The sequence below is a fragment of the Emys orbicularis genome, chromosome 2, assembly GCF_028017835.1.
Source record: "Emys orbicularis isolate rEmyOrb1 chromosome 2, rEmyOrb1.hap1, whole genome shotgun sequence".
Lineage (NCBI taxonomy): Eukaryota > Metazoa > Chordata > Testudines > Emydidae > Emys > Emys orbicularis.
In genome coordinates, this window is record NC_088684.1 from 174,014,076 (window position 1) to 174,035,486 (window position 21,411).

The window sequence follows — 21,411 nt, forward strand, 5'->3', positions numbered from 1 at the left end:
AAACTTTGAAAGGTCTCCATTCTGCCTTCTTCCTGTTCTACTCCTCTCTTGGTACTGCTCTGCTATCTACCCCAATAAAGGAGAACTAACAACTTAAAATGCCTTGTTCAAAAATGTTAAGTAACACTTAACTTTCAAACGCCTGAACAGTAAATGTAACTTTTCTTGTCTGCATAGTAAACACTGGCATTTTTATCTGTTTGAATAATCAAAATGGTGCTTTCCGTACCTTCTTGGTTGCAAAGATTTGAACTGCTTCCTGAAGGTCCACAGTCTGGGCCAGCTCATGCTCTATTGAGATGGTTGCAAGGCCAACCAGCCTCTCCTGTGTCATTGTGGAGCGTAGATGTGTTTTTATTAACTTCAGCTTGGAGAAGCTGTGTTCTTCACTGGCAACTGTTACAGGAAGTATTAGAAGTATGCGCAGAGCAACAAAAGCATTTGGAAAGAGGGTGGTCATCTTATTTGTGCACTTATATTCCAGAACAGCCTTTGGAGTTGATCCTGCTGAAATGTATCTTGAAAGGGCTTTCAGTTCATCACCTAAATCACTCGCATCAATATTGCGCATGTCATCATGTGTCAACACTGTCTCTAGTGCCCTGCATTCCTGGTGTAGGTCTTCTTCAGGTATAGTGAGGAGTTTTGGAATATCATACAACATCCCAAATATACTGCTGTGTTCCTTGAGCTGCACAAAACGTTCTTCAACTGACTGTATTGCACAATCTAGCACCTGGTTAAAGAATTCAACTTTGAATTGTTCTTTGGAGTCTCTTATGGGATTATGCCGTGCCTCGTAGTCAAAATGTCTTCTTCTTCGGTGACTCTTGTATTCTTGAATGGGTGGGAAAATAGCTTCAGTGTGAAGTTCCTCTGCCAACTTCTGTGCACTCTCCAGAACGTTTTGAAATCCCTCATTTGACCGGTAAGACTGTAGGTATGACTTTGCTTTGTCCAGTTGTTCCATTGCTCCAGATATATCAAGGTCAACACCTTGGAGTCTCTTGCTTACAACATTTATTTCAAACAGTATGCCATGCCACAACACTAAGCCACACAGAAATGTGAAGTTATGTATGTTTCTGGTGATTCCATTTCCCTCTGCCACTGTTCTCCCACGAACAGTTCCTGTCATAGCATGGCATCATCTATCTTCCCAATTTCATGTTTGGTAGGCTTTATCGCCTCCACTCGACTTTCCCATCGTGTGGCACTCAGTGGTTTCAGTGTCAGAGAGGATGTTTCCAGATGTTGCTTCAAAATTTGCCATCCATGAGTTGATGCAGAGAAAAATACATAGATGCTTTGAATTACATTAAAAATTTCAGCAGACTCACTGGAAGCTGATGCTGCGTCACTGACCAGCAAGTTCAATGAATGAGAACTGCATGGGACAAAAAAAGCTTGAGGGTTCAACTCTCGGATCCGTGTCTGCACTCCTCTGTTCTTTCCTCTCATGTTGGCACCATTATCGTAGCCCTGACCTCTCATGTCAGCTATCGCAATTCCCGTATCTTCCAGCTTTTTAAGAAGCACATTTGTCATACCAGCTCCTGTAGTATGACCAATGTCAATAAATTCTAGAAAATGCTCTCTGACCGTCACCATCGCAGGGACATTTTCACTAGGTTCTGTTGTTGTTACAAAACGCACCATTAAAGTCATTTGTTCCATATGGCTGATGTCAGGTGTGCAGTCCAGAATAACAGAGTAATATCTTGCTGACTTCAGCTCTGTCACAATCTTCTGTTTGACTTTTGTTGCCAGTAACTGTATGATCTCATTTTGAATTGTTTTTCCAAGGTAATGGTGTGTGTACATTTCTTGGGTGGTGACTCTTCTTAGATGCTCCTGGAGTACAGCATCAAACTCAGCCATCAGCTCCACAATTTTAAGGAAGTTTCCATTGTTTGGCACATACAGCTGATCTGAAGTGCCACACAGTACTAGGTTTTGGGTAGCAAGCATTCTCACAATGGCAATGAGCCTTTTCAGAACATTTTGCTAGTAAAGAGATTCTGATGCAATCTTCTCTTGATGCTGATCATCTATGGTGGCCCTTAATCTTAGTCTCATCTCAAGCTCTTTCCACCTATGGAATGCTCTCTGGTGATTTGCTGCCTTCTCATGGCATGCCAGATTTCTAGCCAGATTTTTCCAGTCCTTTGTTCCTGTAGAACCCAATGTGGCTGGAACATTAGACTGGAAGAGTTTGCAACAAAAACAGTATGCAGCATTTTGGGTTTTGGAGTACATAAGCCATGGCCTATCCACTTTGTCACCATTGGGGATTTCACGCCAGTAATGTATTGGATGGAAACTTCTATTTTCATTGTCTTTGGGGAACATGAAGTTTTTCACTTGCTGTGGCCCATGCAGTACAAAGAAGTCCCTCAGGCTACTGCTCAAGTGGGTCCACAGTCCTGGATCATCTAGACTTAAGGAACTAAACTCAGCAGCAGCTGTTTCTTGCACCTTCACCATACTCTTCTCTGATCTACACTTTTCTTCAGGAATGTGCATGGTTACATCCATTTGAGATGGAGATATGGATGCTGCAGTAGCTGCCAGGTCACCTGCAATCTGACTAACTGGAAGATCAGGCATCTCCTCACCACTCACATCCTCACTGGGACCGGAAGGCTCACCGTGAACATTTGTGTCTATGTATCTCAGGAGAGCTCCTTCCTGCTTAGATAGAAAAGCTTCCTTTGCTTTCTTTCTTTCTTTTTCTGAATGCTGCCCCAGAGGGGCGTTTTCTTCTTTCACTCATGACTGCTGTTCTGTGCCAGCTAGAGTGGCTCTCAACACTCAATTGAAGGGGACAAATAAGCAGGCTGGTAGCAGGGCCTGAGTGAGGGAAGATATCAGCATCTTAAGGGCCTAACTGACTCCTACTACTTCAGTTGACTGCCTGTTCTCCTCAAGTGAGTTCAGGGAAGCAGCAGGAAACAGGGAAGCTCCCTGAGAAGCTGGTGTTAATCAGTCCAGGCTCCTGGGGGTGCTAGAGAGGTACATAAGAGGCTTCTCCTCCTCTCTCTCCCTGCAGCTCCTGCTGTTTTCTGTTACTCCCTCTCACCTTTTCTCCTGCCTGCCTGTTATGTCTCTTGTGCCCTTCTTCCTCCAGCACAGCACTCCACCATCTCTGTGTGTCTAGAGCAGAGAGAATACATATGCACCAGCAGCAGACACAATTTTCTACACTCTGGGTCCTAATGGTACCCCTCCTTCCCCCCCCCCCCCCGCCCAGTCTGGCACCTGAGGGGGCCGCCTTAGTTCGCCTCATGGTAAGGCCAGCCCTGATGGCCTGTGTTATGCAGGAGATCAGGCTAGATGATTATAAGAGTCCCTTCTGGCTTTAAAATTATTAATCTATCAATGCAATTTCCTGTTATTCTAATTTATCACATGGTTAGCACCAGTACATATGTAATATAAGTAGGATTTATTGGCCAGTGCTAACATTTTGCTTAAGAAAAAAGGTGTGGAACCTCTAATGAGATCCTTGGTTGTTTTAGGAAAAGAATTAGTATTTATAAAAAGGGAGGAGTCTGAAGCATTTAATTGTGCATAGTTCTGTGTTCTTTGATCACATTCTCGTTGGTTAACCTCTAGTGCTAAAACAACAAAGACTGACCTACATTGCTGCCTGGACTCTCTCTGTGTTTTGAGTTAAAGCCTCCCTGTTGAGGGACTTTGCAATATATAGTCAGGGAGGAGACTGTGTACAGTGTAACTCTGTTCCACAGGGGAAAATGTACCTGTGTGAGAGTGGTATGGGATAATGTGTACAGATGTGATCAAGTGTGCAGTATGTCTGCAGGTGGGAGATAGGTGGAGGTGAGTGTGGGCTGGGGAGTGTTTGCATGGTATGAATGAATGCCTACAATGTGTATAGGGCCCATATTCTCTGAGGCACAATGGGACCAAATTCTATGGCAACAACCTCTAAACTCCACACAGCCAACGCTAAATTCTGCTGCAACATTTATTTATTTAGTTGCAGCTGCAAGCAGGGAGACCAAAGGGAATTTGTAGGGCACCAGACTGCAGAAAAATGGTGAATTCCATGGCATCTTGAAAAATGCCAAATTCTACAAAAGCAGAATACATATGGCCCAGAGTATTGCCTGTGTGGACACTCCAGGTGTTAGGCAGAGGACTGATTGCATATGTGTGTGGGATGGAGGGAACTCTGCGAGGTGCGGTGTGTTTGAGTGTGCTTAGTGTGTCTGTGGATTTGTGGGCTAGTGTGTGTGCAGTATGTGTGGGGAGGGGTGTATGGGGTAGAGTATGCGGGTAGGATGGGCTTGCATAGTGACTGTAAGGGTGTGGAGAGTGTTTTTATCGTAGAATGGGGCGATGGGAAGGGCAGTTCTTGCCAGCTGATTACATAAAATTTTCCGTGGAGGGGGCTAATATATGCGGAGCTGTATTAATCACTCAGGCAGACAACATACCAGTCATGGCATGTAATGACCTGTTTGTGCTTCCACAGATCGCCTTCTAATCCAAAAGTAGGACTGAAAATGGAGCCCTTCCATGGAAAAGCCTCTACACACCAAACACCCCCGCGTTTCCAGATGTCCCTCTATGTTCGCAGCGCAACCTTCTACCTGAAAACATCTCGGATTCCCAGGCACTGACTACAGCTGCCAGGAGCGAGCCCCCCGCCCCCCAAGTATTCTCCCTCTCTCCCTCCCTCCTATAGGCTGGTGGAGGTGCCCAAACCCGCATCTCCTGACTCCGCTGTCTCCTCCTCAGCAGCGATTCCGTGCGGCGGGAAGAAGCCCGGTGACAACAATCCCAAGCAGCGGCGGCGGCAGCGTGGATGAAGCGGCGGGGCCGCCTGGCTGGGATTACAGGAGGAAAGGGGGAGCGTGTCCCTTCCCGCCTCTCCAGTCCGGCGAGCTGCGGGGCGCGTGCGGTGGGGGGGCGAGCGCCAGCGGCTGCCGGCTTCAGGGGAATGCGGCACTAGCATCTCCCCCAGACCTCGGAGGCACCGCCGCGGCAGCGCGTCCCTCCTCCGCCGCCCGGCCTCCGGAGGGGGCTTCTCTCCTCAGCCTTCCCTTTCGCGGTGCCTCAACTCCGCTATGGTGGCTGCCGCCTACCGCACGCCGGAGCGGGGCTGCGCGGGCCGGCTGCGGTGCTGAGTGCAAGGGGAGGCAGGTCCCCTCTGGCCGCTGCGGGCTGGGGGCTCTCTCCGCGCCTTGCCGCGGCCGGCTGCGGCGGGCGGACCTGGGGAGGAGGAGGCGCCATTGCCAGGAGGATTATTGCCGGGGGTGCCGGTGCCGAGCGGGCAGCAGAGCCCGGCGTTGCCCGCGCCCATCCCCGCCGCCCTTTGCCTGGCCGGGGGAAGCGGCCACCCAGCGATGCGCCCGGCGTGAGGGAGCCCGCGCCCTCGCCGCCGCCCGCAGCATGCCGCCCTCCCCGAAGAGACCCCGCGCGGCCGCGGCCGCCGCCTGCCCTGCCATACTGCTGCTGCTCCTGTGCTTGGGCTGGGCGCGGGGGCACTCCCGGGGGGCGGCCGGGCTGCCCCCCAACGCCACCACGCCGATCTCCATCATGGGCTTGATGCCGCTCAGCCAGTCGGAGGAGGACCAGAAGAGCAAGATCGGCCGGGGCGTGCTGCCCGCCGTGCAGCTGGCCATGGATCAGATCCGCAACGAGTCCCTGCTCAACCCCTACTCGCTGGACCTCCGGCTCTATGACACCGAGGTAGGGATGCCGTTCTCCGGCAGCAGCCTCTCAGTGCCAGCCTGCTGCCCCCTCCCCGCGCCTGCCTGGGGTGTGCAGGGGAGGTGCCCCGGGAAGTCCGGGGGACGCGGCAGGTGCTCGGGGAGGGAAGGACATTCCCCCTCCCCCACAGCTCCCACAGCCCCGGACCTTGGGGCATGCGGACAGGTTGATGCGCAGCTGATTGCTCTCCCCACTTGGCCTGACCCGCGAGCTGTGCTCCGGGCATCAGCCTTGTGTGTCAACATGGAGTGCAAACAGCCGACAGATGTTTAGGGCTGCTAATGGTGTTTTGCCATGGAGCGCGACTCCGGCGAGATACCCAGGGTGCGGTGGCGGAGAGGCGGGCAGCGGGGCGGACGGGCCATATTGTGCTCTCAGTGACACCAGGGCACGGCCAGACTAGGTCTGCGGGCATCAATGGGCTTGCTCCGCATTTTATAGCTGAGAGCAGAATGCGGCCGATACCACCTCTGCTGGCTTGTTGGGGAAGACGGGGGCACGGTGACAAGGTGGGGGCTGGGCCGGGCAGGTGTCTGGGTTGCTAGGTTGTGTGATAGCTTGGGTTTGTTGCCCTTCTTCGTGACATAAGCCTGTAGAAGGATGGGTTTAACTGGTGATTTCTACGTTAAGAACCTCAGGATGTCTCTCTTTTCCAGTGTGGTTTCGATTTATTAAGCAACAGATGCACGTCAACGGCCTTTTTTCCCCCTTTCCCCCCCCCCCCCCCCCCAATGAGCTGGCCCTGAGATCCGGATTTATAAAATGCAGCATTTGGATTTGAGTGGAAATTGATGTAGCTGAAGGAAGCACTGTGAGGAGGTGGGAAAAGGAGCTTGTGGGTTTTGTCACATTTCAGCTTTAGCTTGCACGGCCTGAGCAGGCAGGGACGTCCTTTCAGAGGTGTATTTGGAGGGTGAATGCAAAGTAAGGATGTGAATACGTCTTCGTCTTCTAGTTCTCGCAGATTTATTCAGCGTAAGCATTACCCGGTTTGATGTAGAGATCTACATCTCCTTGTCCTCACTATCCCATTTGTTACGATTAATAGGTTATGTAGTCGTATCAATTGCGTGTGGTGCGCGCACACACACACGACCGTTAAGGAATGCAGGGGAATTTCAGGGGTGACAGCATGAATACAGTGTTGTGAATTCAAAGCAGCGGATGTTCACAAAGAGTTAAATTTGCAGTTTCTCTGTGTTGTGTCTATGCCACACATAATTCCTAAAAGCCCTATGTTTCAGATTTGTTTCTTTGAGGCTGGAGGAGGGCATTGGGCAGGAAACGATGTCAGATTTGGTACAGGAATTTCTCGTTCTCTTTAATTTATAGAGGGATGTGGGGTTTGGTAAATTATTTTTTGCTGAATTACACTTGATTTTCGTCACAACTTTAATAAACGTGTGTTTGTATCGAATAAATGCTGATTCAATATTGAACCTTTCCTGAAGATGGCAGTCATTTCTTGTGTAATACTGGTTTCTGATATCCATTTCCAAGACAAACCTGGTAAAGCAATTGACTATTGAACATCTTCCCTGTCCTAATTTGTTTTAAGAAAAAACCCTGTTTTCTCCCACTCTGTCCCCAGAATCTGAGAAATAAACTGAAATCATCAAGGATAGGCTGCTTTCATTGTAATATGTCTAATCCAGAAATTATTTAGGGAATCTCTTATTCTGTAGCTCCTGCTTTTTATTTACATAAAACTATATTATCTTTAGCATAGTAATTTTTCAGATCTCTTTAAGGGGAAATGCATATAATTGAAGACACAAATGCTAAGCAAATATTCTAAGGCAGCATTTTTTTGTATTAATGCAAATGATATGTCGAAATAGAATACAGACATGATGAGCCTAAGATAGTCATTAGTTGTCCTTAGAAAATGAATGCCAGTGAACTGTGAAATGATAATGAAAAGGATTGTGGGTTTTTTTTCTGAATGGCAATACCTGATTTTATATAAGCACGATATTTGTCAGAAATACTCACAATTTTACTAATTCATTCTTCTCTACATTATCCTATATAAACTGATGACTCCTAAAGATGGTATTATTATAAAAAATGTGTAAAGAAAAGAAAATAGGCAAACTTGGACAAGATTTCCCCTTTACATATAAGGATCCAATAATATTCAATAAGCTGCTACACTTTTATATAAACCTCAAAACATTTGTCTAGTATATGTATGTTATTTATTAACACAGAATTTGCTTTCTGAACTAGAAAGCTAACACTAAAAGTATTTAGAAAACAGGTTCTATTTCTCAGTGGTTGAATAACAGTCTTGTTAAAAAACTCCACTTTTACTATTTAATGGTCCAGAGAAATTAAGAAATAGGATCCTGTCATAAACCTGGTATGTAGCTTTGAATTCCCGTTGATTGTTACTAGCAATGACCTGGGGAAACACTGAATATCAACTAGCCCTCAATGATCATAGGATGTTAATTCATCTTAATGTATAGGAGAGTTCATATACAATCCTCTAATGGGTACAGTGTAAAAAAAGTGCAGATTTGATTTTGAGAATGGCTGTGCTTGTTTTAATTGATACACTTTTTTAGGTCCTTCAATTAGTGAAGATAGAATGAGGTTATCTATAGAATTAATTGGGACTGTAATAAATTGACACATGTATGTACCATGTGAACAGGTTAACATTATTTTAATTTTATTAAAATATAAATGGTCTTTTCTGTGTTTAGAAAATGCATAGCATATTTTGATCAGTATTGTGTGCTTAACAGTCACAATTAAATAACTTAGCACTCATGAAAGGTACCAGAATGACAGCACCTGAGAAAAAGTTGTCGGTCTATCCTCTAAATTTTAGTTATGCCAGTGCAGGATTCTTGATACTACTCAGCTGCTGTTTTAATTCTAATGTGGACAAAACGTGAGTGATAGTGTTGTTAAATTACCAGGCCCACTCAGTCCTTGCCCAGCTGCTGAGCTTGACAAAAATATGTGGTCTCTTGGTTAGAGCAGGAGACCTACATTCTATTCATGACATAATCACTGACCAGGGAGTGTGCATCTCTTAGGACATAACAGTTGCATACATCACAGATACAGGGCCATCATAATCTCCTAAAGGGGAAACAGAACATTGAATGCAGGGCTTGATAGTAAGTGAAAGAATCTGATTTTTTAATATATTGAGACATACTATAAGTGCATTTATCATACTTAAGTCTACATATGGTAATGCTTTGGAATCTTAAACATTTTTTATTGTTTTTTTTTTTTTACAAAATCCCCCTTGAGACAACTTTGTTTAAGTATTGAAATATATTGTATTTTTTTACAAAGTTGTAATGAAAAGCCCATGAAAAATAATTAAATTTATTCAGGTTGGATTGACATATAGTTTAAAGCATTTATATATTCAGATTTTTTTCTGGCAAGTTAAATGAGTATTGTTAATTTACTGCTTGTGTTTCTGTAATATATAAGAATACATTTACTGTAAATGCAATGATTTATATTCAAGTCATTGCCAGGCACTTTCTCAATTAGGCCACAGTTCAGGAAAGCAGTGAGTACATATTTAACTTTAAGCATATGATTAACCCCACTCCTCTTAAGCAAAGCACTTAAATATGTTAAAGGTAAGCACATGCTTAAGTCCTTTGCCGAACTGGGGCACATGCCAGATGGGGTTGTGTACTATATTTTCTCAGCAAAATGTGATCAAGCAAATTTATGAAAATGCAAAGGTTGTTTCAAGGGAAATCAAAAGCCTGCTCCTGCTCCAATTTAATGATCCAATCCTGCAAACACTTATGCATGTTTTTAACTTTATGCACATGGGTACTACTACAACTGCTCATGTGAATAATGTTAAGTACAAGTGTAAGTGTTTGTAGGATTGAGGATTAAGTGAGTGACCAAACTCCCATTGAGTTTTCAATAGGCTTTGTATACGACCCTTCTTGGCCATGCTAGATTTTGTTGTTTATGTTGTTTTAGAAATGTAGGGCCAAATAAAGTGAGCTGCTGAGTGTCTTCTGCTTTCTAGGAGCCTGATCCAAAGTCTACTGAATTTAATGGGCTTTGGATCTGGTTTTAGGAGTTGAGGAAACTTGACATGTCTCAGTTCTGGACCAGTAACTAAGGTGTATTTCTTCTTTTTTTCTCCCTTTGGTTATACATTCATTCAGCTTCTAGAGTAGAACTTAATTTTGTAGGGAAATAAACAACCCTAACATAAAGGAACTGAGCAGTGTGACAGAGAATGTGGTATATGTCACTAATATTAGTTTCATAGCAAGTGAAAGTTGGTAAGAGGTATTATAGGGAGAGATTTTTCAAAGTCAGAGATTGGAGTCAGGCATCCAACTTCCACTGATTTTTCAATGGGAGTTGAGTGCCTACCTGCCCTTTGAGCCTTTGAACATAGCCCCTTAATGAGGAATATACTTTCTGTCTCTTGGACCCCCAATACACAAAGTGGCATAGACAGACTGCAAGTTTATGAAGCCTCAACACCTATAGCCAAGAATAATGGATGTGCAAGTCAGAATTCAATCATTTTGTCTTTTGAAGATCAAAATTACTTAAAACAGGATTTGGAGCCAAGAAGGTGGGGGATTGTTTCAGAAGTAGGGGGGATTATTATCAGAAAGAGGGGACAATAACATTGTACAGAGCTCTGAGATAATTTCATTTTTCCCCAGATACTACACTTAATCTATGAGTACTTTGTGGAAATTCTGACGTAACTCACCCTGTTATGATAATGTTCTTTAACACAAACTGAATCACCAACCAAAGATTTGGAAAACAGGTCTTGGCACAGCAGGCAGATCACTGCAACCAGAAAGGACAATGTCTCATGCTGTTGGTCCAAGAAGGTCTAAGAGAAAAGCTGAATTTCTAAGAATATAATGCATTTTCCCTCTCTTATTCTGTAACTAAGCAGAGAGTACTTTATCTAATCTATTTTATCAACAATTAAAATGTAGATATTTTCTGCACATATCTTTTTGTTTTATTAAAATTTTCTCTCTATTTTCAATAAATTTTTTAATTTTAAGAAGCCTATATCAGTCATAGATTGGTTTTGGTAACTTCTCACAGGCCAGTCCAAACAGAGCAAATCCTTTTAACCTCAAAAGCGAGGTAGTTAAAAAGGAAAAGGTATCTGGACCCTTATCTCCATTCAGGAGTCTCAATCAAAAGGGGACAGACAAAAGTGTTCTCTCCATTTGTTTCATAAAGGGCTGTGGTAAGGAGAATACAAGGGAGAAGCCTAAGGATAAGAAAGGAGATGTGAGCTGAAGGTGCAACTAACAAGCATTTTTTCTATGTCCTCAGTGGCATTTGATACTAGTATAGATTACACTCAGAAATAAAGATGGGGCATTATTGGGTACACATCCCACCTAGGAGAGCACCACCATTACACTGTAATTATTAAATAGCCGTTTATACTTTCTGATATAGGTACTTACTGCAGAGTCCTATACATTAAACTACAGTTACACTTAAGTTGCAATGTGCATGAATAATTGTGAATAGCAGTGTTATTTTGGCAATAACTAGAGCATATTTTTGGCGCTTAGCACTAATAATTATTATACAATGATTTTGAAAAGTAGTCTGTGGCCTCTTCAGCTATCTTTTGATGTCACTCCAATAGAGACATAATGCTAAGGCTTCTCCTAGCTACCACTACCTCTGGGATGTCTCTCTCTGTCTTTCTCCCTCAGGATTTTCCAAACATAAGAACACTTAATAGTTAATTGGCTGCTCTAATTTTCGGCTTGCTTTTCCACTGGTGTTCAGGTGAGGGAGAGGAAAGGAGAGAGATGGGCAGTGCTCCTTACCTGGGTATAAATCCCTGACTTGCAGAAGGTGCATCCCTAAGTTTCCCTGCCAACATGCACACAGCCAACATAACATTTTCTGGCACATGCCTATTAGATTTCATATGAGCCTCAGAGCTCATCATTCTGTCTAAGGTGATATCACAGGCTTGTGCAGAGAACTCTGCTTCAAACAGTAAATTGACTTCTTCTATAGTGTAAAGTCATTCTGTCTTACGAATACATCAAGAAAGGAGCTTCAAATGATGAAAGGGGGGAGGAATTGCTATTTCTGGGCTTGATATAAACAAAAGCAGAATTCCTGCTTGTGTGAACAAAAAAAATGGGATGAAATCCTGGGTATAACAGAATATTTGCTATAAAAAGGGTGAAGTGGGGTGGAGGGTGGGGAGCTGCAATGGAAATATTTTATTAAATCTCCTAGGGCTTGTCTGCATGCAGAAGTTGCACTGATACAACTTAAATTGATTTAGCTGAATAGACACAAGCAGCATCACATTTCAAGACTTGTAACCACACAGCACCACCAATGATTTCAGCATGATGGAGAGTTTGGGAAGGTATTCCAGAGTCCCTTGTATTACTTCCAGGATCACTGCATTGTGGGCAATTTTTAGGGCATATTATGGAATTCCTATTGGCATTTGAGGGAATTCTGAGAGCATCCATCATTTGTTGGAATTCAGTTGGTGCCCATGCAACTCTGAACTGCAGAACTCCTCTTCATTACTATGGAGAAGCTGCAGCACTGCTTCTGAAGTGCTGACTAGAGGAATCTGCAGGTGGAGGGAGTTGCCAGAAGAGAACCCATCCTTTGATGCCACTCGGCCATTCCTGTTGGATTTATTCATGGAGCAGCTGCACTCAGCAGAGTGGCATGTTTGGTGCCACCCAATAAACACTTCATTATGGGACTGGATCTTTGTGGAGACCTGGAATGACCAGCAGTGGCTCCTGAACTTCAGAATGTGGAAGACCGCATTCTTGGAGCTGTGTGTCAAGCTTACCCTAACCCTGCAGTGTCAGAACACCAGAATGAGAGGGCAAAATCTGAATGTTTTGAGTTTTTGGAACTTACTGCTACGTGCAGTGAATACCTTTCATGTACTAGTAATCCTACAAAATACTAAAAGATTCTCAAAAAATCTAAGAAGCCAGATATGCTGTGGGCCTGATTCTTGGACCCAGCAAAGCTGCACATAACTTGAGGTGAGGTTGATGTTTGCATCACCTTTGCGGTTCCTCAGTTCTGGGTCTGGCAGAGCACTAGATTGGCTCCTGGACTAAGTTAGAGCAGCATCAGGGTTGCTCTTATTTATGCCCAGCTTCCTGTGTCCCAAAGGGCTCTTCTGGCAATATGGGATGGCTGGAATATACCTTCAGTCATATTTATGTGCTCCTTGCCATTCCCCCCATGTTGTCTGCAAGGGGGATGTTACAGAGCCTCTTTGCCACGCAGAGATTCCGTCTATGCACAGGGAATTTCCAGTTGGTAAGATCTGCTGGGTTGGCAGCCCCTTTGCATCACTGGAGTAATGCAAAGGGACCAAGGTGGAATGCAGAATTGGGCCCTGTGAGAGACATGGCACTCCACCTTCATGTGATGTAATAAGCGCTAATCCACAATCCCAAATCTGGGGTTGATAGGGAGGGACTTGGGGCATGTGAATATCTGTCATTTTGACTTTAAGATATTAGTTTTGGGCTGTTTTTAATCTTTCCCATCTGGCAGGTTTAATTAATAGCATTTGGTAAAGAACTATTACCAAATGCTAGAAATGAAATCTAACAAAATGTGAAGGTAATGTCCCCTCTCCCAGCCAAATGTAATTTTAACAAAAATCTTATGATGTCAGGGCTAGATCACATAGACTGTTAAAATTGTTGTTGGGGACTCCAGGGCAGATAAAGTCCCAGATTATGGGGTAATTATTTTTTTAAAGCTGAGCATTGAGGGCTAAGGGTTGGTACTAGAAAATTTAGATGCTTCTGCAAAGACCTTGTACCATTCCTAACTAATTCATAGATTTTAAGGTCAGAAGGGATTATTATGATTATCTAACCAGATCTCCTGCACAACACAGGGCATACATTTTACCCAGAGATTCCTGCACCTAGCCCTATATGAACTAGCGGTACTTAAACTTTAGCAACCCGAGGACCCCCATTTTTATTTAAAATTTTTTGTGGTTCCCCAAGCTGGCTTCTAATTTTCCCCAGGGGTGTCCCGCCTCCACTTCCACCTCTTCCCTCAAGGCCCCAACCCACTTCTTTCCACCCCTGCTTCTCCCTTGCCCCTCCTCTTCCCTGCCTCTTTCTGCCCCCTCCGCCAAGCATACCCCATCCCCGCTTCTCCCCCTCCCTCCCAGCGCCTCCTGCACGCCACTGATCAGCTGTTCCACGGCATGCAGGAAGCACTGGGAGGGAGGGGGAGGAGTTGATCAGTGGGGCCTGCGGCCCCAGACATGACTCACGGACCCCCTGGAGTACCCTCACAGATCCCCAGGAGACCTCGGATCCCATTTTGAGAACTGCTGAACTAGACCATATCTTTTAGAAAGATATCTAATCTTGATTTCAAGATTCCAAATTATGGAGAATTCACCACACCCGTTGGTAAGTTTTTCCAGTGATTAATTATCACCACTGTTAAGAATTTGTATCCTATTTCCATTTTGAACTTTGCTGGCTTTAGCTTCCAGCCACTGGATCTTATAGGGAATTTATGTGGTAGATCAGTGTCTGTCAACTTTTCCATATTGAGATCTCCCTAGAACTCCCTCCCATCTAGCTGGGATGTAGTTATCCCATTCCACCCAAGTATCATGTTACATCTTTTAGTCACAGCGTCACACTGGAAGCTCATGTTCACTTAGTTATCTACCATGATAGCCCAACTCCTTTTCAGAATCTCTGCTTTCCAGAAGACAGTCCCTCCATCATGTAAATTTGGCCTACATTCTTTGGGACACCACGTGGGGCTACCCCAAGAACCCCCCTGCCCCCGTGCAGGGCTGGCCCAAGCGCCGGAGCCCTGCCCCCCATTCCCCATGCAGGGCTGACGTCGCTGCTCACCTGAGCCCTGCCTGCCTTCCACTTGAGCCCTGCCTTCCCCCCGCGCAGGGCTGGCATTGCCGCTTGCCCCCATCCACGTTCCTCCGCACACCACTTTTTTTGACAAAAGTGGGCATTTGTCCCATTTGCTCTTGCCAACTGATCAAGTTGGGAAGAGCAAATGGGACAAATGCCCATTTTTACCAAAAAGTCGGGATGGCCAGGACACGATTTAAAAAAGGGACTGTCTTGGTCAAAACGGGATGTATGATCACCCTACCTTGCATTTGGCTGTATTAAAACATGTTGTTGATTGTGCTCAGTTGACAAGCAATCCATGTCTTTATTTACCACTTCACCAATCTTTGCATCATCTGCCAATTTTATCAGCAACAATTTTGTATTTTCTTGAAGATTATTGATAAAAATATTGAATAGTGTTGGGCTAAGAATCATTAGAAACACCCCCACTCATTGTAGTCACCATTAACATTTCTAATATATCAATTAGCCACTTTTAATCAATTTAAAGGGTGCCATTGATCTTGAATAGTGCCAGTTTTTCAGTCAGAATGCTATGTGGTACTATATAGAATGTTTTACAAAAGTCCAAGTATATTATATTAGCACAATTAGCCAGACTTGTGATATCAGGTTCATTTGAGAAGACCTGTTTTTCATGAAACCATGTGGATTGTTGTTAATTAATAGACTCACTGCTTGCGGTAATCCCCTGCATTTTTACCAGGTTGGTTAAAGCACCAAACACTGTGAGCCTAATTCATCATTGCCCTGCAGCACCTTTTTAGTATCATAGCTTTACTTACCATACCATTTCCCTCACAAAATGGTATCACTCCAGTGTCTTTAACCAGGGGATATTGGTCCGACTCTTTTCTGTTTTCTCCCAAATCATTCTCCATTATAATTCCTGTGTTGGTTACACAGGGCAGGTTCCAGTTTCCTCTACAGTTTCACTGATCTACAAAATTCCTGTAAAGGAGTGTATACACAGTAAGCCTCTTTGTAAACATGTTGCATCCTTCTCCCTCAGGGAAATGTTGTAAAAGGCTCCTTTTGGGATGTTAATTAACGTCCTTTCCACTGTTTACTGTACCTGCCCTAGCAGACATTTAGTGTTTGCCTAATAAAGAGCTAATACTCAATAGATATTTTTCTTTACAATTTCAACTCTATATGAAGATTAAACTTTGACAGATTAAAACTCAAGTGACACAACATGGAAGTAATTTGTATATTTTTCAAACGTTATCAGTTTCAGGTATATTTACTCACATGTCCTTTCAATGTTATCAATGGAAAATGTATTAAATACACACAAATATCTACAATAATATTAATACTCTGCACTCCTATAGGGCCTTCCTCATAGAATCATACAATTCTTTAGAAACACTAATGATTTCAATCTCACAAGAGTCCTGTGAGTCTGGGGAAGTGTGGGTATCTTTATTTACAGAAAGCAGAGGGCCCAACTCTCTCTCTCCTTCTCTTCCCCATCCAGAGAATTTTAAATGAGAATCAATTGCATGGTCCAGAGGAAGGGGAGGGAGGGCCAAGGCTGACCCAGAGAGAATAAGTACTTACCCAAAATCACACAGCAAGTCAATAGCACATCCAGGGATAATATTCAAAATACCCGACTCCCAGTCCTGTGCTTTAACAACCACTATCATACATTCCTTCTCCACCACTTAGACACTGCATTTTACTTCTTTACCAATAGTAGAAAGCAGGGAGTAAGTAAGAGACAGAAAGGACCTATGGAATGTAGCAAAACATGCAGGATAGTGACTGATACAGGTCCAAACATCTAGTTTAGTCACTTCAATCTGATGTTAAGTACTTGTTACATGATTTAGGGTTTGTGTACATGGGGAAATTGACCAGAAGAGCTATTGCAGAATGAACTATTCCACAATAGCTATTCTAGAAAAGCTGCCATGTGGACATTGGTATTCTGCCTTTTTCTGATTTAGTTTAATTCACTTTGGAAGTTTCTTAAAATAAACCAGAAAAAGGCACTCTTATTCTGGAATAAGAGTGTCCTCACAGGGAGTTATTCCAGAATGGCTATTGCACTTTGCATTCAGACCCTACCTTACCTTATTCCAGAGTATCTTTCTTATGTAGACAAGTCCTTAGGCTGCTAAATAAATGGCCTGATTTTCAAAAGTGCTAAGTAATATGCAGCTCATCTTGACATCAGTGGGAGCTGCTGGGTAATCAACATTTGTAAAAGTCAGTAAAGTTATTTAGGAGCAAGATGGCACTATGAGCAGGAGACAGAAATGCAATTTATAATTAAGAACAAATGCATTCAGTTTCTTACCTTAAATTTTTAAATTGTTTGACTTAACTAAATCAGTGTAGTATCTTTCTAAATCAAAGTCTTGCAAATAAAATGTCCTTTGAAACTATTGCACATTATTTTACTTTCACAAGATACTAGATGCAGGGATCTTTATAGATCAGGCATAGTTTAATTTCATAATTAACATATACATTTTAGGCATAGAATCATTAGGTAATTATTTCCATAGCCTATGCTGATAGAAGTGACTTTTATGACTGTAGCAAAAATATTGTTTTGTAAGAGTCTTATGTCCCTAGAGCCTTATTACTCAATATACAAATCACAGGCCACTGGTGGCTTGCAGTCATGCTTTCTGCAGTTTTCACTCTGATCCCGCTCTACTCCACTGATTGCAGCCTAGAGATGGAAAAGTCTATGTTCCAATCATTCATACATTTTAGAACCAGAAGGGGCATTGAGTTTGACCTTCTGCGTAAGCACAGGATAAATGAAATAGATTGAAATTCCTTAGTCTCTCATTCTATGGCAGGTTTTCCAGACCTTGAATCATTCTTGTAGATCTTTTCGGAACCCTTTCCAGTTTGTCAACATCCTTTTCAAAGTGTGGATACCAGATCTGGATACACTGTGTTAGTAATGGTCTCACTAATGCCATTTACAATGGTAATATCACCTTTCTACTTCAAGCGTGTTGCTCAGCAGAGAGGAGATGAGATAGACCCTTGTGCCACCTGTTAGGAGGCAACAGAAGCTGTGTGTGCAGCAAAAACAGATTCTTCTGCTTTCTTCAGATGAAGCTCTCTGGCCTACAGACAGGCCCAATTGCTCTGGGTAGTAGTGTGGAAAGTAAATCCTTAGAGGAACATTGCACCAGCTGTCAGCTGCTTCTCAGTTGAACAGCTGTCTCCTGAAAAGCTGAAGCACACACAGAGCAGAGCTGTGCAGGAGTGGCTTAATCTCGATAGTGTCTCCTCTCCTGTCATGGGAGGAAGATGTAGGGTGACCAGATGTCCCGATTTTGTAGGGACAGTCCTGATTTTTGGGTCTTTTTCTTATATAGGCTCCTATTACCCCCCACCCCCTGTCCCGATTTTTCACACTTGCTGTCTGGTCACCCTAGGAAGATGTATCTTGGTGTGACAATCGGAGTTACCATCAAAAATAAATCATATTAGAGTTAATATATAACTTAGATAATAAGGGCTTCAAAGGACCTGTGAGTATGCCATACCCTGATTAAAATAAGCAATTAAACATGGAACTCAGAGATACAAAGGGGGTGAATGATAATCAGAGCAGAGTGAATAACTGATTTTTCAGTTTAGTGACCAAACCGGAAAAACAAATAATTTCAGATCAACCCAAATGAATATTCTTTTGTTTTTTCTCATTGAAACAAAAAAAAATTGTTTCAGTTTGAAAGACTCATTTAATTTGATCCAAAATGGAATGTTTCATTTTGGTTTTGGGTGATTTTTATTAACCTTTTTGGGGTATTTTTATTTTGGTTAAATCTAGCTAAATTTCTAAATGAAATGTCTTGGTGAAGTGAAAAGTCCAAATGTTTCATTTAGAAAAATGTTGAAACATTTTGACTTTTTTGGATTTCCCCCCCCATTTTTTCAGCTGAAACTTTTTGCTGACTTTGACCCAAATTCCCAAACAATTTCAATTGACCGAAAACTGCTCTTTTTGGCAAATAAATTATTTGCCAAAACATTTCTCCCAGTTTTAATGATAATCTGCTTTGAAAAAAGCCAGTGCATCAGTGTGGGATGGGAACATCCCTCTAAATGTTAATGGATTGTCCTCAAGAGGGGAGAAACTATTGTGTGGGAGCATGAAATGACACATAGCTGCAGTTTAAATATATAGTCAAACTTTTACATGAGCTAATAACTTCTAAACTGGACTGTGTCCAGTTTTTTTCTCCTGCTGATAATAGCCCACCTTAACTGATTACTCTCATTATAGTTAGTATGGCAACACCCATTTTTTCATGTCCTCTGTGTATATATATCTTCCTACTGTATTTTCCACTGCATGCATCTGATGAAGTGGGTTTTAGCCCATGAAAGCTTATGCTCAAATAAATTTGTTAGTCTCTAAGGTGCCACAAGTACTCCTCGTTCTTTATGCGTGCATGTGACGTCACACAAAAGAAATGCTAACAGTGACTAATTTCCTAAGGCTGGAAATTAGCTTCAGCAAAAATTTAGTGATTATCCCTAAAGAAAAATAAGTAAATTGTTTGCTCAAGCCAGCTAAAAATTTTGGGGAATATTGGTTCAAACGTGAGTAGCCTAATTGGTCTTTAGTTTAAATTTATTTGAAAATTAGCATAATTCCAAAAATTAACATATTTGACTTTCAAATTTGAGAAGTAGATTTAGGAAGCACATACAGTGAATCATTTGTTAGATTAGGATTTGACAGTTGCTCATGACTGTGGAAAAAAATTCTGTGTGTATAGCAAATTCAGTTGAGAAAATTCTCTTGAAAGATGTGACTAAGGTAAAACATATGCTTTACAGGTGTTTTATGTATTATGAGCAAATTTTCCTACTTCTGATTAAACATGGAACTCAGAGATAGAAAGGGGGTGAATGATAATCAGAGCAGATAATCTATGTGTTCAACTACATGGATGGCACCTATGGTTAGTTAATTCAGCAAAGTGAAAAGTTGTGGACATCTGTTTTGATACACAGATAATAGTATTAATTGTATCAGCAAACATCTATGAAGATCTGAAACAGGAAAGTAAATTCTGGTTAGGTGACTAACTATTCCTGGCAGGAAACACATTTTATTGAAAGTTGACAACTATGTCAAAATAAAATCAGTAAAACCAGTCAATTCTGGAAAAGAAAAATAGTTAAAGTGAAATTATGGCCAGAAAAGTGGCTATGTGACCATGATACCTCTGAATCCCCAGATTTGCCCCCACTGCATATTCATTCATATATGCTTATATTAATGAAAACAAATATTTTGATACCTTTTATTTCTGTTAATAACTGCAGAGATTAATTCTTTTCTGACTAATGCACCATCAGCAGAATGTTAACTAAAATGCAATTGTAGAATCTTTATTTGTGGTGATGGTGAATGAGATTAGGGTGACCAGACAGCAAATGTGAAAAATAGGGATGGGGTGGGGTGGGGTGGGGGTAATAGGAGCCTATATAAGAAAAAGACCCAAAAATCGGGACTGTCCCTATAAAATCGGGACATCTGGTCACCCTAAATGAGATGGAAAGAACATAGTTTGCAGGGCTGGGGTAGGGGGGAATACACCACCACCTTTTTCTTGCAAAATGATCAAATGTGATGTAGAGTAATGGAGAGACAATAAATATGGGAATTCCATTATTCTATTTGTATAGGCACTTATCAGAGCAGAACTTGTTTTTAAGGAAAAAGGGGCAAGTGAAGGTGACCTCCCAGAGTGTTTCTTGGATTTGTTTCAGTACAGTGTTTCTTGGTGGAAGTCTCAGTTACATTTGCTGAAACAGTTTTCAGTACCAGAATCCACTGCTGAAAACCATTTTCAGAAAAGGATTTTTTAGTGTAGATATATTTTTTTAATGAAGAGCAACAAAGATTTGAAAAAATAATTTTCAAGAATCATGATTTGTTCTCCCAGTTCAACAGAGCTATAGGTTGTAATACATAGTGTGACGGGGCAAGGCCAGATGGCTATAGAAAAGTAATGGGAGATAGATATATTAGCCCCAGGTTAAACAAATCCCTGGTACCAGGATAAGTAAATGGCAGCTGCTCCAGGTCGATTAAGACACCTGGGGCCAATTAAGAGCTTTCCAGAAGGCAGTGGAGATTACTAGGTTGATTGGGACACCTGAAGCCAATCAGGGGCTGGCTGAAACTAGTTAAAAAGCCTCCCAGTTAGTCAGGTGGGCATGCATGTGAGGAGCTGTAAGAAGTTGTGCTGTTGGAGAGACTGAGCTGTATACACCATACTAGGTGCAAGGAAGGAGGCCCTGAGGTAAGGGTGAAGTGGAGCTTGAGGAAGTGGGGGCTGCTTTGGGGAAGTAGCCCAAGGACTTGTAAGTGTCCTGTTCCTAAAAGGTCAGCTACCATAGCTGATACTATTAGGGTCCCTGGGCTGGAGCCCGGAGTAGAGGGTGGGCCCAGGCTCTTTCTCTCCCCCCTCCCCCTTTGCCCCTGATTGATCACTGAGACTGGGAGACAACAGAGACTGTGCAAGGGAGGATAGCTTCTCCTCACCTCCCTTGCTGGCTTATGATGAAAATGGCTCAGTAGACTGTGACCCTTCTCTCTAGAGAGAGAGAAGGGTTAAGGGGAGGGTCACAGTGAGCCTCTGAGGCTAGTGAAATCCGTCAGGAAATGCAGGACCCACGGAGACAAGGACAGAGCTTTGTCACAATAGGTACAACACAAGATTGACACTGG

At 42.8% G+C, this 21,411-nt stretch overlaps 1 protein-coding gene across 1 annotated transcript in view; it reads left to right on the forward strand.

The window, feature by feature from the left end:
* Positions 1 to 5,421: 5,421 nt before the first annotated feature.
* GABBR2 (gamma-aminobutyric acid type B receptor subunit 2) overlaps positions 5,422 to 21,411 on the forward strand; it is an 878,387-nt gene continuing 862,397 nt past the window's right edge. Inside the window, exon 1 of the mRNA XM_065399110.1 lies at positions 5,422 to 5,721. Coding sequence (XP_065255182.1) covers positions 5,422 to 5,721 — 300 coding nt within the window. The remainder of the gene's footprint in view (positions 5,722 to 21,411) is intronic.